This window comes from Simochromis diagramma, unplaced genomic scaffold (assembly GCF_900408965.1).
Source record: "Simochromis diagramma unplaced genomic scaffold, fSimDia1.1 OVJJ01000205.1, whole genome shotgun sequence".
NCBI lineage: Eukaryota > Metazoa > Chordata > Actinopteri > Cichliformes > Cichlidae > Simochromis > Simochromis diagramma.
In genome coordinates this window covers 15,234,518-15,253,496 of record NW_024386782.1, presented here as the reverse complement: position 1 = coordinate 15,253,496, position 18,979 = coordinate 15,234,518, and the positions used below count along the sequence as shown (strand labels likewise).

General features: G+C 40.7%; 2 protein-coding genes across 2 annotated transcripts in view; one reads left to right on the top strand and one right to left on the bottom strand.

Annotated features, from left to right (window-relative positions):
• Positions 1 to 11,854, top strand: part of gng12a (guanine nucleotide binding protein (G protein), gamma 12a) — a 34,908-nt gene extending 23,054 nt beyond the window's left edge. The window contains exons 2-3 of the mRNA XM_040022151.1: positions 8,962 to 9,070; positions 9,835 to 11,854. Coding sequence (XP_039878085.1) covers positions 8,978 to 9,070; positions 9,835 to 9,960 — 219 coding nt within the window. The 5' untranslated portion in view covers positions 8,962 to 8,977 and the 3' untranslated portion in view covers positions 9,961 to 11,854. The remainder of the gene's footprint in view (positions 1 to 8,961; positions 9,071 to 9,834) is intronic.
• A 4,256-nt stretch (positions 11,855 to 16,110) lies between these two features.
• On the bottom strand, positions 16,111 to 18,262 carry gadd45aa (growth arrest and DNA-damage-inducible, alpha, a). The gene is made up of 4 exons (XM_040022150.1): positions 18,096 to 18,262; positions 17,448 to 17,549; positions 17,103 to 17,328; positions 16,111 to 16,832 (listed from the first exon to the last, which is right to left on the bottom strand). Exons 1-4 carry the CDS (start codon positions 18,143 to 18,145, stop codon positions 16,719 to 16,721), a joined length of 492 nt encoding a protein of 163 aa, XP_039878084.1. The 5' UTR covers positions 18,146 to 18,262; the 3' UTR covers positions 16,111 to 16,718.
• Positions 18,263 to 18,979: the final 717 nt, after the last annotated feature.

Here is an 18,979-nt window from a genome sequence, read left to right as displayed (position 1 = left end):
TTGTGCGCTGTATCAGCCACTCTCTGTACAGCAGCTATGTTCACACAGTCCTGACCTAAATAACATCATGTTTAAGGACACTGATTCTCTTACTTGCCGTTTCATGGATGTACCCAACTTATCTGACTTCATGTGCAGCTTTTCCATGCACCTTTGTAGCTTCTAGTGCTTTTGAATTGACTTTGTAGAAAAACTGGGCTGAGTTGCAATTTCTGCAGCAAAACTTCTCAGCCATTCAGTCTGTGCTTGAAACAAGGAATCATTCATACTTTATTTGGACAAGAATGAGCCTCGAGTAATTGTGCATGAATTCAGGATTTAGAAACCCTGGAGAAATGAGTCCAGTCTAGTCTTCTGTCTAGACACTGTGGGACTGTGTTGCAGTTTGCTCCGGTGTGCTGGATTGTTATTTATGCCTCCTTACTGGCAACAGCTGTGGCTGGAGGCATCATATTTTCAGGTTGTTTTGTTTGTCTTTTTCTTTGAAGGTTTACATCTTTTCGTGGCAGTCACGTGAATGCTGATGTCTCAGGACACCTGAAATGTGAAGTAGTGATGATTATGTGGATTTTCTGCATTGCTAGCATTCAGATGTATGTGTATATATAACACAGTGTCTACTGTCATGGCTGAAACTATTAATCGAAATCAACTTTACTGGCCAAAGATAAATATACTTGATACCCTTTTTTTTTTTCTTTTAAGTTAATTAAAAGCCCTCATTACATTTATTATGCAGACATGGATGGATGGATGGATGTAAGGCGCAGCTTGAATTGCTGGTGGAGACACTGCAAGGTGATTAGACTAGTTGATCCAGTCAGTCTGCAGCAGAAGTTACAGGATTGTGCAGTTAGTTCTGAGAAGCCATAGTATGTGGGTTTGAACTTAACTGTATCATGAAATATACTGTGTTATTTTTAGCACCACATGTCTTATGTGAACAACTTTCCATTAATCTTTGAACGGTCCTGCTGCTTTTCCTGGAAACTATCTGATTGCGCAGGGATAGAAATGACTGTTAGCTGATCTCAATCAAGCAGTCTTGGTAATCATAAGGAACACTGAACTTCCGAGTATTCCCTGTGGACAGAGTGTGCAGCCAGTATGCTGGGTGGGGTCAGTCAGCTTCACTTATCTTAGCAGCCAAACCTGCAGCTCTGGGGGTGGTGCTGCAGCTCTGTGTCTTGTCAATGTATGTGCAAATGCTAAACCTGGAACCCTTATATACATTTATCACTAGTGACTAAGCAGCAGCCACCCTCCCAAATTTAGCAATTTGGGCATATCTTCTATTTTTTTTCAATTATTTTTTTGTTCAGACCTTCTACATCCAAAGTGCTTTAAATGCTTAATTTCTTAACATCGATCAAGTCACCAGCATCACCAGCATTTAGAGTTAAGCTTAGGTTTAGATTAACATCCTTCTCTTTTTATCGATCCATTGCATACTGTGTATAAAAGATGGATATAACCAATGTGATGTCATCAATTGGTTTGAGTTTCTCTTTGATAATTTTAGTATAATGGAAGACGGCTATTATGCTGAACTAAGATTTTTCTAAACTAAGAAAAATGTAAATATTTCACCCATCAAGTCTGAAACAAAGACTTACTGGTCTTTAATCCAATTACCTGCATTTTATTAGTCCAAGAATTACCAATACTCTAAGAAACCCGAGGGCCAAGATGCTTGAAGGGTTCATTACAGTGAATCAAATTAGGCCTCAATCGCACAGACGTAGAAAGTGGTGGTGGTGGCCCCCTAGCAACCTCTGGCTGCTAAGGAAAAAAGTATGTAGTTCCCCGCTGATTGGCTAGCAATCACTGCAGATTGTTGGTTGACCAGTGGATTCCAGATGATCACTGATCAGTCTTTGGTCCTGTGACTGAAGCTTAAGATGAAACAACCCGTAGCTGATACCTTATGGCCTATACATCAACTCCTTGTCATGCAAAGTCTCTATTAATGCAACCCATAATACGTTTATGCTTTTATATAATTTCAACAGGTGAGTTATAGGTAAATTCAGTCTCATGCAGTTGTAATAAAGGAGGGAAAGAAAAGAAACCTTTCTTAATACCAAACTGTAAACATGTTTAATTCTGCTGTAGAATTGGGCATTTTAACATGGGTGTCTTTGAGAGGCAAACTGAATATGGCATTATAGGAAGTGTAGTTTTCAACCATTTGGCATACACAAATGGAGAGCTTATAAAAAATGAATATGTTGGGCATAATTGAATGTATGAAACTCAATGACAAAGGAAGCTTTTTCTTTTTTTAAATAAAATGTTTTACATTTGCATGTGGCTAAAACGTTACCTAACCCTAAGCCTGCGATGCTAAATTATTAATGAACATTTCTGCAAAGCGACTTGCTGACTCAATGAGTTGTTTCAACAAAGCTCATAAATGAGGATGGCAGATGCCCTGGTGCTCGTGTACCAGCTGTTGCGTATGATAAGTCTTATCAAGAATGGCAAAATTGTGTGTTGTCAGGGCCTGCAAAATGTTATAGTAACACAGTAATGCTAATGAGCATTTCTGAAGAAGAAGTTTGTTGTGCAGTTAATTTGCATAAAATGTGTTAAAGGTCCCAAGTCTCTAATGTCTCTTTGGCAGACAAAATCATTGCTGTTTTAACTGCCAAACAGCAGCTGACAGACAAACCAGAGCCTATTAAGTACCTCTTTCTTTTTTCTGGTGGGAAAGTAGTGATGTCAGGCTTGTGGTTCTCACAGTATAAAACAAGTATAAGCTCGCCACGTCTGTGTTGTGCCTCACCCCTTCTTTTTCACAGACTGAGAAACTCTGCAGCCAGAGTCTCCCTTCTAGTTTATAAACACAATCACGCTTTACTCAGCATCAGGACTGATGACTGAGTATTAGTAAGGTTGATAAGCACTGTTACCTTATGAGAACAGGGCAGTGTTTATAGTAAAGCAGGCTGCAGAGTAGTTCTGAGGGACATGTTTTAGGTACAGCAGGAGACGGTTTTTCACTCAGCTGGAAAAGTGCTGAGTTGCAGCACAAAGTATGAGAGATCTACTTTTAGCTTTGCCTGCAGACTAGGAAACTCCTACTGGCAGGGGGAAGGTTGTAGTTGAGAAAGATAGCACGATTAAGTGCGTGTGTGTGTGTTTGTATGGAAAGGGGAACAGCTAGTATAATGACGTGTGGCTGGAGTCCTTTAAACTCTTTTCAAAGCTGCAGACATCTGTCTGTATGTTGCATTTTCACAATTCACTGCTTTATTTGGAAAAGCACTAACACTTACAGTCTGGACAGTAGATTTTCAAGTATTTTTAAAATAATCACCTATCAAATGTGATTTATATTTTTGCAGATAAAAAAAGAGGCTCTTGTGCATAATCATGTATGTGCAGCTTGCACATGCATAATGTCAGCAGATGTAGTTTAATACTGCAGAAAGCACTCGTCGTGCAGCCAATTTGTCAGAAACACGACATCAGAGCGCATGGTCTATGCTTTTCTTTTTTCTTTAGTAAAAATTGTTGCAAGAGTGAAGAAGTAATTGCAGGATCAATCTGATTTAACAAACAAGTAGCTCCCACACGGCAGCAAGACACGGTACAGTTTGTTTCCTTACTTGAGATTAGGTTGCAGCTCTTCATCTGACAGTTCAGTAATGTCCTTCATGTTCTGTACTTGCAGGAAAAAAAATAATTTATGAAATGTGTTTCCCTGTGTCAGAATGAAATGTTGTATTAGCATCAGCAGAGACTAAAAATACAGGAGGTATTGTGAAGGTCGAATCTGCCCATGGTAAAACAACTACATTCAGTAACTGCAACTGCTCAGTGTAAAGTGAATGGATCACTGTGGCTGCAGGAGTGGCGTCAGAAAGCTGAGCTTGCTTTGATAAAAATTTAAAGGATTCTGACTTTAAAAGGACCTCAAAAGCCTTCACTACAAACATCCATTCTCAATCATCAAAGACATAGTTGCCTCCAAGTCTTTTACTATATTCTCACCGCTATGCTATAAACTCCATGCTCAGATGGCCTGGCCTGCATGGGTTTGCTTAGCTCTGTATTTTTATGTCTGAATTTTATTTAGTTTCTTTTTGTGAGCACTCGTTTTTTGCATCAAATTAGCATGCGCGCAGGAGTGAGATAATCCAAGCTTTTTGAGCATTTAGGTTACTGTGACATTTTTTCCTCCAGCTCCTCCACAACCCAAATAATAACACCCATTCTGAAAAGGTCCTACCGATCATTTACCGAAGACAGTACCAGTTGGTGTATCTGCAGAAGAACGCAGTCTGCAATTACCAATCTGTCATTTTTGGGTCAACTAAATGTAGAGCTTTTCATGCGTAAAAGGCTGATCCTTGCTTGCCTCTCATCACCTTATGTCAGTTAAAGTGTGAAGTACAGCTGTCAATACTTAAGCCCTAAAGCAGTGTTACTTTATTACAAAAGCTGCTCCAATCTACAAAGCCTGAGATACTCACTGAAGAGACCACACAGACTGACTCTTCTTTTAGCCTTTAATGTATGTTATTTGTATTCGTCAGCCGATTTTAAGAGGGTTTTTTGGGTTTAAGCTGCAGTGTAGTAATAGTGTGAGACACACAGTTTTTCATCTCTGAGTGTTGCTGTTAATAGCATTGACTCATAATGGTTCCCTGTTCTTGGTACTTTGAACACCGTGCTAATGAATGGCATGTGTGCGGGTAGGTTTGTATGTGTAAGATACAGCAGAGTGGCGGGCCCATGCTGCTCTGTGCAGTAGGTGGTCCTGCCTGCTTGTATGCATGTGTGTTGTGCTGTAAAAGAGGTGGTCTTTTTCTGATCCTTGAAGGTAATTTTTTTTTGCCCAGCTTCTGTATGTACATGGTGGTGGTTAATGCCACACACTCATGCTCACAGTGCTCTCCCATAGAGTTTCAGCCCGGCTGCTGCTGGTGGTAGCTGGCATCACATCACAGGGGCTGCACTGTTTGACTCATTTTACCTACAGAAATCACTTCTGAGTCCCAATGGGAGTCCTGCCTCTTTCTTCTACCACACATGCTGATTAAAATGATCTCCACAAAGTAGTAAACTTTCAATTCTGTCTTAATTTCATCTTAAATAACATTCGTGGAGGTCTCTTTAGTTCCCTTCACATGCCAGTCTTCAGATGTGGAGAGCCAAAGCTTTAAAAAGTGTCTCAGTCTAAATACTTATTACACTTGAGGGTTACTGACAGCAACTAATATTTAAATAATGGGTTGGTGTTAGACCTGCAAGCAAAGATTACTTTGGTAGTCGACTAATCTGCAAGTTTTTCTTTGATTATTTGATTATGCAACGATTATTTCAACAACTCTTATCTCCACTTCCTGTGAGCAGATCTCTTCTTCCAGGCTCCCTCCAGGTACCTTTCCCCACCTTATTCCTTCCACCTGTGAATCACCAGCAAATTAAGATAACGACTCAGGAAATTAATTTTAAAATAATCAGTGTATTAAGTAACACAAATTAAAGTGCTAGTAGTATTCAAACAAAAAAAAAAAAAAAAAACCCCAACTAAAAATAGGAAACTAAAATGGCTTCTGTCCATAAGTTCAAATAAATTTTCACATTAAATCCAAAAGATTTAGTTTCCACTCCAAAATAACAAGTTACCAATGTTAACAGATAAATTCATCATGGATTCACAGTTGCAGTGGACAAGCTCTGCAGTGGGGCTTTCTCTTATTTTTGAGATGATGTTCCCAGCTGCTGATAACAATGCAAAAGTCGCTCTTTGTCATGACTTCAGCCATTTGAGAGGTGCATGAGCCTCATTAAAAGACGAACTCATCTTCACGCCTGTGCTTAGTACTAGTGAAACAGAACAAAACAGAATTATATTGTCTGCCTTGGCAGACAATATAGGCGCATAGTTGCCCGCATAGTTTCCTGCAGTGTATTGCAGTTACATAAACAGATTTACGTGATATGATGTGTCGACAATAAAATTCTGCATCAACAAATTTTTATTGTCGACATCTTTCATTAGGCCAACGAATCTGGGTGCTATCTTTTCTATGAGACAGATATAACATTACAGAAAAATTGTATAATTGTTCTTTTTGTATCCTTTTGTGTAATCTTGAAGCTTGAAAAGAAAAACAACTGGACATCTTTAAGTTTCTTGAAGACATTTCACCTTTCATCTGAGAAGCTTCTTCAGTTCTGAAGAAGCTCTAAGGAACTGTTCTTTTCTTTCCAAGCTCCTTAGATTACCATGAACTGGATGACTACACAGATATCCTTTTGTGTCGTTATACATATTTTTCTGTAAAATACTTTGATGGACAGAGGAGTTCATGGTCATCCTCAAGGTGCCCAGGATCTGTGGCTGCAAAACAAGCACAAATCATTATGCCTCCACCACCGTGCTTGACAGCTGGGAGGAGTTGTTGGTCCTGATGGTTTTCATCAAACACAGCATGCACTATGGCCAAACATTATGGCCAAGGATCAACAGTCTGTACATCGAAAGGGCATCATTTAGAAGGCTTGTGGTGTGTTCAGACATAGACTTTGTATTTGAGATTTAGCTCTTGGGTTGTTTGCAGTTCTTCTGATCTTGGGGTGAATTAGCTAGGACGTCCAATCCTGGAAATATCTTTAAAACACACCTGAATGACTGCATACTTGTGAGCAGAATGATGGAAGTTTTCTTATTTAAGACACAGTGTGCACATAGAAAAGTGAGAAGTTACGATCACTTAACATAGCACAGCATCATTTATACAGAAAAGAGAAAAACTTGGTAAAATTTCAGAATAAATCTCCCTTTAAACCCTTTAAATTAATTTGGCAGCAAAATAAAATGTGGTACCTTTTTTAATCTGCTTTGGTTTTACTTGCACCTCTGATCTGTGATTAAGAGCCCTTTTATTCTCTTTTGCAGAATGTGTAATTGCTGCTGAACCTGAAATAGCAGTCTTTAACTCAAGACATGGATGATTAGCCTCTCTGCAGGAAGAGGTTTTTGAGAGAAAGGACCAGCCCAAGTTTTTTTTTTTTTTTTTTTTTGTACTTCAGACCTGCCGTGTGAAGCTTGTTTGCATTTCTCATTCTATCGCAGTATTTCTTTGTAGTACTTGATCAGCAGTTGTTGGGCCGTGTTTGCATATTGCACTATGCAGTCGGTTTTGCTTGATAGTGCCAAGATACCAGAATATTTTATCTGGAAGCAGGAAAATGATAGCCCATCTGGAGCAGGTGAAGTAAAAGTGCAGTCTGGAACTTTATACCTGTGGAGACTTTTTGTGTCAAGAAGTGAGGAACAAAATCTTTGCTTCTTTCAGTATAATAATAAAAGAAAAAAATCTAAGCCTGGGCATGTCCCTTGCACAAAATTCCTCCACACATTGAAAAGAAGAAAAAAACAAAGACTTGGACTCAAAATGTTTAGATAAAAGGATTTTTTTGTCCTCTTCACCTTTTGGTGGCTCGCCTTTATGAGGAAGATGAGGATGTCTCTACCCTCTCAGATTGTGACGCAAGACTCTTTGATGTCTCACAAGATATCAATAACATTTCAGCACTTTGAGTCATCTCTCAAACTCACTCTTTTGAAGTCTTTACTTGTCATTGGATGGAAATAAAACTCCAATCAGGCACTTCCCAGGAGAACTCTTCCGTCCCTTCACGTTTCTGTTTTTTGTCTGTATTCCTCCCTCGCTCTTTGTTCTTGAAATGAAAAGCAGTGTGATTTGGCTACAGCATCAGACGCTGTCTGGACTGACTACATCCTGCAGACAGGGTCTAACAAAATAAACATTTTCTGCAATATGTTTGCATTGGACTAAAACTGGCTTTAGGACTGTCTGTGGCTGTTGCAAGTTCATGTGTGTCTCGTTTACAGCACCTTCCTGTATCATTTACAGTTACTGTGACCGAGGCCTCGTTACACAATCCTGTGCCCATTCAGAGCGGATGCAGTAATTGGAGCATTTGTGCACCAAAACATATACACAGTAGTAATAGTAATAATAATATACTTGTTTGTATTTTTCTGTTTGCATGTTTCTAAATCAGTAAAGATTGTGCTTTAACGCCAGGGTATCTCTGCAAAGCAGAAAATAGAGCCCTGTAGGTATTTAGCTAAAACTAGAGTGTAAAAACCAAAAATACGCTCTAAGGCAACTTTTAAAAGGCCTGAATGAAAAAGCATTGCCTTTTTGTAACTGCATACAGGTTGATTGATTTATATATTTCACGCACACTGTTTGTTAATTTAAATTAAACGTCACAGTTTGCACAAACTTTCGACACAAACTTCTGAGAAGCTGTACTTTAGGCTTCCTGTTCTCTGCTGAGAAAGGTTTTGGTCAAAGCAAGGTGTGTCACAAGAAGGCATTTGTGTGTTATGCAAAGATGTTACAGGAAATAAGTCTGTTTTTATGGGAAACACAGACACGTGGCAATAAAAGGAAGCAAGAGAGCACAAGAGCGACATCGGAGCTGGATTGTGAATTATGTCCGGGCTTGTTCGCTCTGTGTGTTAATGATTATCAGAAAAACTCTGAACTCTTTGTGGCCTTTGGTGCAAACACACACATCATGCATATTCTGATCTTCATTAACTGTCTTAGGTAGCAGAGTGTGTGCAGCTCACATACTTTTGCTGCAAGTATGCACTGGCAAAACAAAATTTGCATATTTCAAAGGAAATGTGGATGTTTGGCCTGTCTGTGTGCCATAGAGCTGTTGGTATGCAACACATTACATGCACTACATAAGGTCAAATCATTTAATAGCTTGTGATGAACACCTGAGACACGTTCAGTGCCAAGTGACTGGAATCATCATTTCGATAGAAGTGCAGGAACTGAAAACAAAACTAGATTTTATTGGCCTCTTACATCAGTGCATTCTTACCAAAAACATATTTGCATTCTTTATCTGTTTCTTCCTCCTCATCCAGTCGTCTTCCATTCTTCCTTGCAGTGTTGCATCGCCCAGGATGTCTTCAAAGCTTCACCCTTCCAATAACATCGCCCATGCCCGACGGACGGTGAACCAGCTGAGAATAGAGGCGAGCATTGAGAGGATAAAGGTACAGTGCCTCATTCAAGCCACCTCTCCTGTTCTATGTTATGTATCTGTTCCACCAACAACATATGGTCCAGGGGTGCTTGCTCTGGGGGGTGTAATGTTCTCTTTACATATGATTTGTCACTATATAAATAAAATAAAATAGAATTTATGGCTCAAAGTGTAGTGAACTGCTCATGTTCAATGTTACGAGATACCTTAACAAATAAAATACACATTTAAAAACATGTTTATGTTCTGCAGAATAACATGAATGGAGTGTGGGGAAAAATTGTTGTTTTTGGTCAAATGTGAGATGTGTACATGGGATTATCCAGCCAATCACACAACTGCTTCTCTTAAAAGTTGTTGCTTCTACACAAGCAATAGCATTGGATGATAACTCGTGAATTTGAGCCACTTTGTGGAATACAAATTACAATTTGTTTAGTGATTTGTATTCCTTTTTCAGAGTCTTTACTCCATCAAACCTGGCAGAGACAGACACGATGGTCACATGTTTAGATACAGTGGTGCTTAGAGTTTTTAAGGATATCCTTAATTCACATGTTCATCTCAAATAGATGTGATGCCGTACTCTAAAACCAGTCTAAAGATCCAAAGCTTTTGAACATATAATTGTTGAGCAGTACATAAATATGTGTTGTGTTTACAAATGGATTGACTTTGTGTGCTTACGCATTGCAACAAAGACATCCATTAAAAGCTCTCTCCATTCGTATGTGATGGGTTTTTTTATTTATTTATTTTTTATTGTTTCCACAGGTATCCAAGGCCTCTGCAGACCTTATGAACTACTGCACCGAACACGCCAGAAATGACCCTCTCCTTACGGGCATCCCTGCTTCAGACAACCCCTTCAAGGAAAAAAAACCCTGCACTATATTGTAGTGGATGTCACCTAGCCTTTATCTGTTTTTTTTTTTCTTTTGTGTGTTTGTTTGTTTGTTTGTTTGTTTTGGCTTATTAATGTTCCTGTATTTCTTTGTGTTGGGAGAAATTGGAGGAGTGGACTGGGATCGAATCATTACCATGTGTTCAGAAACCATGTGTTGTGTGCCTGTTCCAGCAGCCCTGTATTATTCACTGAAAATATTGACCCATTCTTCAGTTTGAGCTCTAACCACTAACAAAACGTTGCCTCCAAGTACGTAATATCAAAGCAGATATCCTTGTCGAAATGTCCCAACAGCACTTGCAATCCTCAGTGATGGATTTTGGTCTTTCCTGATATGTGCACAACGTCATCTCCGGTGGGCAGCGACTGTTACTCGTCTCCCTGGTTTGCCTTAAATGGGTTCATGCAGCCAAAGTGTCCCTCCTGCCCTTTAAAGTGTGTCATCCAAGGAGAACAGTGAGAGCTTCAGAAAGAAGTGCCACCGGTATTGTACGGTTTGGATTACTAAATTCAGGGGCGGGTTCTGCTCAGATGTTACCGTGATGGATTTTGGATTGGAGCAGTAACACTTAGTGTTAAATTCCAGTAACGCAAAGTATTTTACAACCCATCCCAGCTGCAGCAGCCCCCAGCTGCTTCTGCATAATCTGCATCCAGCTCAGTTCAGTCTGTTCTTCTCTGGTACTACAGCTGTAATCTGATAGTGTAAAATCTCCTTGCAGTATAATTACCTTGTATAGTGTTTCCTTTAGCTGATTTAATGAACCTTCATGTTGATATTCATTCCATATAAACACCTTTGGTCAAAGATAATCAGTGCTCAGATTCAGATTTACATGAAGCAACACTGTGTAATGAAAACCTCGGGACCAAGAAAACCAAGAAAACCAATGACACTGCATATTAGAAATATTTTAATGGTGTCTGAATTTGACTGTTTTAGCCGTCCTTTGTAAAAACTTTCTGCGGTACGTTATTTTTAGGATGCTCAAGACAAAACGTGCTAGCGATCTTTACTCAGTGTCAGCCCCGCCTGCTCGCTCATCACAAGTGTCTTAGTCAAATGAACGTGCACATCATTATCTTTAAGTGTTTTGGCACCAGGTGGGCGTAATGTGTGTGCATTGATTTATTTTTACTTTTTTTTTTTTTTTAAACCACTCTCTTAAAACTGCTCTAGTTTTCCACTTTTGTGTTTGTGGGGATGGAGGGTGTCGGTCTGGCATGTGCTGTATGTTGTGATTTGCTGGGAGAAAAATATCTGCTATGGTGAATTTTACAATAAGAAAAAAAAAAAAGACAGAATAGATAGTATTAATTCAAATCTTCTTCACTCTAAAGCCTTACTTATGTTTGCCTTGTATGATGAAGAACATTCTAACTTGGGAGTACTTTCTTTAAAGATGTTTCTATCAATTTTTATCTGTGGGATGAAAGTGATTTGTAACAATATTGTGCCATCGGGTTTTGTCTACATGTCACGAGCAGAACTTGTTAAAATTGTGTTTCACTTACCAGGTGCTCCGCTTTTCAGCAGTTTTGGTATTGTTGTCTTCTCCAAAGGGTACTTTCAGGTCTTCAAATCAGCAAGATCTAGTGTTACTATCAATGGTATTGTTATTTTTTTTATGATTTTTGTCTAAGCTGTCAGTTCTTCTTACTTGCAATAAACGAGTCCTGTATGCCTCCTAAGGAAAAAATTCAGATGACCACTGCCATGTCCTAATTTCTGTCCATTCACAGTGACTCTGTAACAGCCTTATTGTACCATTTATAGATTAATTTAATTGTCAAAATCTGCATTTTGATAACTGTCTTTATTAATATTCCAACATTTGTATGAAGACTTAACTGAAATTAATAAAGTGAAGCATTCCTACAGTCCAATACTGTACTAATATCTCAATAAAAACGTGCCGTGCTGCATAGCCTTGCTACTATCCATGCTGAGATTTATGCAGAATAGAAACCCGATGCTGGCCTCTCATGTCCATAGTGTTATCTGGGGCTACTTCCTCTCATTAGACATGTATGTATTTCTTACTTGGGAGAGAAGAGACCTCGGGCCTCTCACCAGGGCAGTTTAAAAACCGTGTGCAAAGCTAAATATAGAAAGTGCAACACTCTGATTTCCACCACTCTTGGATAGTAACTATTTTGGGGCACAGCCTGCTTAGCCTGAGAGTCTGTTTTTCTTCTCTGCTGGTGGCCTCTTGGGTCTCTCTGACCTTGTTTCATGGCAGCTGGTGGGTACAGAGCTTTTTACGTTTTCTGCTCCACACAATGGGAAGATCATACAGGAATGGCATATTGTCAGCTATTGTAACAACTACAGAAATACAGGGCTGGATGTGACAGTTCTCACACATACAGCCACGTAGTGATGAAAAAAAAACAAACCCCAAAACAATGTCACCTATTATTGTTCAAAAGCTACACAGGCGAAACTCTCCTCTTGTTTTCTCACGGTGCTCGTCCCTCAGAGATCAAATGTCACTGCAGGAAACATGAGTGTCGTTAGTATTGTACAGACTATTAAAAATAGAGACTTGTAATGGAAACTTTAGAGGGGAGACCTGTTCTCATTTCTAATTCCATGTTTTTATTAACCGACTCTACTAAAGTACCTTTGCAGATTTGCAGCTGAAAATAGTGCTTTTTTTTTTTTTTTTTTTACAAACAAATAAAAAATTTGTGGGCTTTCCTCTGATTGGCTGGCCCTCATAAACAAACAGAAAGTGTCAGAGGCTTATGTACTTACAGCCAGGGTTGTGTACTTGAGATGACCGTTGGACTCTGAAGCCTGACCTTATTACAGTTAGCATCTGCCATTGTAACATTACACATATGACAAATAAAAACAGGCCCATTTCAAGTTGACAAAGCTATGATAAGATCAAAAACTTGTTGGTGGGGTGGCATGTAAAAGCATCCATTAAAAGATGTTTTACAGACATCTGTAGGCATGAATGCCCCTGAAGGCCACTGCAGTAATCCCAGTTTGTCATTGTGCAGCAATGTGAGAGTTGGGACTGGGGGGGGGCAGCGGCTGGCAGGGTAGCTCACTGACCATGTGCCCCACTGTGAAAATCTGTCCTGGCAGTTACAGTGTCAGTGTGTAGGAATGTGCTGATGTGTGGGAGGAAGGGCAGGGTGAGGCTGGATGATGGAGGGTGTGGAGTGCAGTTGCACCTCAGTTCCTCTGGTAGTCCCAGCTGCATGTTTATCTCTCCATTGCCAGCTAATCTGTACTTTTCCTGTTTAAGTTACAATATGTAATGCACAACTCACCCATAAACAGTGCTGCAAATAATAGAGTACTTTCACGCTAGTGCTGCCTGTATGTCAGTCACTTTATTATTTGTGTTATCAACACTCCTACTTTGGAACATTTCAGAAACTTCTAATTGGCTTCATTTATATAACAGCTTCAGTTTCACAATGATAACATTAGAATATAGAAACATGATTAAAGGCCCAGCATGCCCTTATAAACTAATAGGCATTCTCAGTCAGTATGATTCAGCATACTGACACCAAAGCTGTGTAAAACTCTGCAGGAACTTTCATGAGGGCCCCATGTGACAATAAAAATGATGATGCTGAAACTCCTGATGCGATCTATTAGTTTTAGTGATTTAGAGTATGCAATTTCTGGAAATATTACGGTGGGGTTGTTGCTACTATAAAAGCTGCACAACTTTTTCGCTAAAAAAGATGGATTGAGATGGCATTTAAAGTTATATAACAAAACATTGGAAAACTGAAATAGAAGGCTTTTATTTTTGAAAATAAATCAGACTTCAAAGCATCTGTTACATTCCTAGAACTCTCTGTGGCTTTTATTTTGAAAACCACGTTTAAACTGGTCATGCCGATGTAACTGGGACTGTCATGTAAGTTTCCACCACTGCTTATAGCTGAGCTCATGAAACATAAGCGAAACTCCAAACTAGCATGAAATTTGACAGGTGCGACTGGTGAAATGTACCTTATCAATATTTACCATTTCCATAGATGTGGCCTAATTTTTCCGATTCACTTGTTGCTCTGGCTGTCATGCACCCACCAGCTTAAAAGCTCCACGAGCCCACACAGTTAGTGAAACAACTCCTAAATACCTTAGGGTGTAATCATCCATCCCGTCTATATTCTGACACTTCATCTCGAGGAGATAGTCGTCCCCCTGTGACGCAAAATCCTTAGAGCAGGACAGCACTTTACTGGCTGGAGTAAATCAAGTCTTGTGCAACATCCCTGCAATGTTTAAACAGTGCTGATAAATGTGTCACGGGTCAAATTCATACGGTTGTGCAGCTGATATGTATTGTTGTGACAGGTGTGTCCTCTTGTTGATATTAATTTGTTTGCCATTAGGATAGCATCTCAGTATAACGCAGCCTAATCAAAAAGCCTTACATAGCCATAAAGAAGAACCAACACCTCTCTGAGTCTGGGTTAAACAGCACTGATTTTTGGCTAGATGCACCTATTAAAATGATAATTGATCTTGACAGCGCACAGTACGTTCAAATCTCAATTCATTATATTACTGCCTCAGGATATTAGGTTACATCAGCACAAGCCAAATATTCGATGTTCAGAGTGACTCAGCATCTAACTGAACTTTGCTCTGTGTTTAAATAACAGTGAACTTTTCCCTGCAGTAGCACACGACCACCAGGTGACGATCGCGAAAAGGGAAAAACATCCAGCATAAACTTCAAAGGAAGTCAAAAGTGGTATTACAGGGCTTACATCAGCCCTCCGCTGCTCGCATCTTAAAATAACCTTTCTCTTTCCATCACAGAGATGCCACGTTACATCAGTCAGCATCACTTCCTGCAGTCACAAGCCGGGCGACCTTTCACACGGTGCCAGCTAAAACTGTAAAACCACAGGGCCTGTGGGAAATTTTCTAGGGCAGGGGAACATTCTGATCTAGGTAGCACTTAGGAGTGGCTTTAAGTGCACTTTGCATTTCTGAGTGCAGTGGAGGCTTCTGGGTGATGTAGTAAAAACAGAGACCAGCTGAAGCATTACTGAGGCACTGGGTTTTGTTTTCAAGTCCAGTCCTCTGCTATATGCAGCTCAAACTGTGAGATTTAAGTAGAGCACAAAACCCACCAAACTGGCAAAGAATTAGTAAATTCACTCTGACTACAGAGAAGCAAGCCAGTCAAGTTGAGCAGCAGTAAATAATTCACACAGAGGCTGAACTGGATTGTGCAACTCAAGGACAGGCTTCTGCCCTTCTCGTGATTATGACTGTGCACTTTTAGAAGGGGATTGCCCGCCTGACTCCAGCCCTGTGACATCATCGAAACTCAACTCCAGAGAGATCACCTGCATGTGACATAGCTGGGAAGGGAAAGGGTGAGGGGGTGGCGGGAGCGCTCCAGATCATCTTGCACGAGGTTGCGTGCCAAAACCTTGTTTAGAATACGCTCCAAGTTTTTTTCCACTCCTGTTTCCAGTAAGGACTCTCTGCACATTACTGGTCCTGAGGGGAGAAGCCAGCATATTCTGAGTAAACCCTCAAGAGACCTGCAATATTTTATTTAATTTTTTTAAAATGGTGTGGTACGTGATCCCCCCCCCCTCCCTCCCGAGGAAGTCAGCTAGTGAAAATGCAAACTGCCAACAACAAATCAGAGTATTGGTGAAACGGGAACCTGTTTGGATGAATGAGCAAAGTCCTGCTGACTGAGGCAGAAGCTGGAGCAGAGAGCTGCGAGGATTATTGTTCTCTTCAGCTCAGAGATGGCACTGAGGCCAACATGACCCCTGTGATCCACATGTGATCCACTTGCTAAAGGTCCCATTTCAGCTCGGCTTTGCTAAAATTTCCAGAAATGCAAAGGAGAGATCAACAAACGCAGTTCTTGTTCCAAAAACAAAATACTTTTATTGACACCAATACAGATAAGTGTCTCGTATTCCGATATTACAAATATTTCTTATATATATATAAAAAAAAAAAAAGAAAAAAAGAAAAGAAACATAAATACACTTAAATATAATTAGAAATAATTTAAATTGTAACAAAGGAACTATTTCACTTGTGGCAAGAAGCCAGCTGGTATTAGAAACACTAGATACACAGAATGTCTTCACTGGATGTGTAGCCCTTCCCTTTTTTCTCTCTTTTTTAAATATAAATTATCACAACAGCAAAGTGAACATTAACAGTTTTTAATCAAACAAGTGAAACTGCAGTAGGTCCAGTGTTTCAACGAGTGCTTTGTTTCTGCAGAGAGAGGCCGAGGCCTTGGTCCACTCAACGGCTCCACGTTCTGGTTTCCCCACACTTTTCTGACTTCTCCGTCACAGAGTCCTTTACCAAACAAACACATGATAGTATCCGTCTGTACTGTGTCCAGCCAGTGTCACATTTAAAGAAAGAAAAGAAGAAAAAAAACAAAAAACAATGCCATTTCCACCGTGTGATGATACAAGAACCTCGTCGTCTCATCTCGATTGCCAAGGCTGACAGATGCAACTCCAAACAGTCCTGTGAAAATCCAACCCCTGCTTTTTTTCCCCCTCCTCATCCTTTAAAGACATCATCTCATACAGACAGCAAGGTTTTTTTTCCCCTTCTTTTCTTCCAGGAATTTTCTTCCCCCCCAAATCAGCAGTGCTTTGGAATTTGATCTTTGGATGGTAATCTGTGTCCATCAGGGTTCACGCCTCTCTTTGTGTGCAGATAAAATTCGTCTCTGGACACATTTTTGTCGCTGGTTAAAGTTCATCGTTCAGGCAAGTTGATGATGGGTACCCACTGGTCCATGCAGCGGCTCTCTCTGCAGAATCTGCTCAGTTTGCTCAGAGCTGGGTCCTTCCATGATGTAGAATGTGGGCTCTAAAAATACATATAAACAAAAGTATGTAAATGCCTGTTCATTTGTTTACTTCAAAGTACAGATAGTTCCTGTATGTGCTGGTAGATTCAAGGTATTTTCCTCCACCGTGATTCCTCAGAAGTCATGAGGGAGGAGTCATATTCATGTTTACTAAATTCACAAGAACAAGTACTGACATGTTTCCCATGTGAGTAAGAGTTTCAGGCATGTGCACAAAATTCTTATGGTTTTAGCTATAAAACCACATAGATAGAGGAAGAGACACTTACAGTGACAAGGACACAGTGGAGGTCCAAAGGTTCGCCCCCGCTCTGTTTTCCACCTCCCCCACCACCCAATATTTGTGCCAAGCGCCTGGTGTTGTTGACTTTCAGGATGTTGATGTCATTCTCGCAGCAAAAAGCCTGAATGAGAGTAAAGTGGATCTGCAGGGCCACGTCTTTAACGTCCTCTTCATCTGCAGCCAGGACGCACAGAACCACATTATCAGGGTCTCTGTGGGAAAGAGAGAGAGGCGCTGTTAGTCTATGAGATCATGCATGTACATGCTGCATGGGCTGCTTTCACACAGGGGCAACTTGTTGCAAACTTTAGGACAGGTACGTTGCACTTACACATTGAGCGACTTGGCAGCCTCGTAGACGCCGACTGTAATGCCTCCCTGTGGCAGCGCAGAGGTGAGGACTTCCTCCAAAGCTTTGGCCACCGTGTCCATTCTGCAACACACAGTTTCACTTTAACAAACATTGCAACAGCAGTTTTAACACACACACACACACACACATAAACCCAAGGAAAACCCCCACCGTACTCTGTCTGGGTAGCGTTAGCTAACCGGACTCCTAGCTAACCAGCCGGTATTCCCTGACTTAGAGCACAACTGACAGCCGTGCAAAGTTTGTTTAACCACTAAAAATAAAAAACAAGCTAACTCTTGTCAGTTTTGAGGTTTGAGTCCCTTTGACTAGCTTTAATTAGCTCTCCAGTGAGAAGTCTGGTGTTTTTCGGTCACCTAAAAGCACACAGCAGCAGCTACGTTAGCTAAGTGGAGACCGGGGCTCGCGACCGGAGCGGTTAACTGAAAAGACACCGGACTGTAGCACCGACAGCTCGCTGAGAAACACCGTCCACACAGCAGCTACAGGCAACCCCCCCCACAAACCTGGATTTATCTTTATCGTGCACTTATCTAATTAATGCATGCGATTAGCTGCACATAAACCACAGCAAGCTTTAAAATACAAATAATCCAAATTATTTACCTTTCCTGAGAATAATCCGCACTTAGTTCCTCAAATGTCATGTTGTACATAAAATCCAAATCCACCTTTAGCGCAAACAGTACAGTGCTGGTGAGGTATCCTAGTGTCTTCTCGACTTGACACACTTTTTTATCTTTACTCCACTGTGCTGCAACTGAGAGATAAATCTGGCAACTTCACATTATAAGAGTCCGAGAGAAAGCCCGGCTCTCACCATTGGTGGTATGCTAATTCTCCTGCTGTGGGATTGGACACACAGGACAGCAGGCGTGGCTGTCTCCTGTCGGGTTACTACCGCAACTACAGCTGTCTGCTGACCTCCCAACAGTTACACAAAACTACTATTCACTCATATTTCCTCACTAACCTGGCTGCAGCTATGTATGTATGTTTGTACAAAGCTTTAGCCTTAATGTTGCCGGTGTCCCACTACTGAAGCCAAACCTTGTCCAGCACAGGTATGATTTTATGATGATACAATGACGTAAAGCAACGTTAGAGCAGCCCGACACGAAACAACACGCTATGTTTGAAACTTCATCACTGAAAGCGAGTGTTTAATGAAATAAAGTGTGAAAAATCTGCTGCAGAACTCACCCTCACTCCCGGACAGGACACAGCGGACATCAGGACAACTGCATGGCAACGGGACGCCGCTTAGGAAAGCTGCCCTCTGATTGGTCGACAGTAGAGCGTGCGAAAACACACCGAAACCGCGCGCGAGATCTAAAAAGGACTGGCGCGAGAAAGACCAGCAAGTGGAGGCAAGACTCTTGTGACCCACTTACATCACCTGAGCTACTAAAGCAACGGTTCCTTCACAAAACAGCACTGCCCATCCCTTCCTGTTTCATTTAGATGTAAGCTTTGATTCCAAAGTAAGA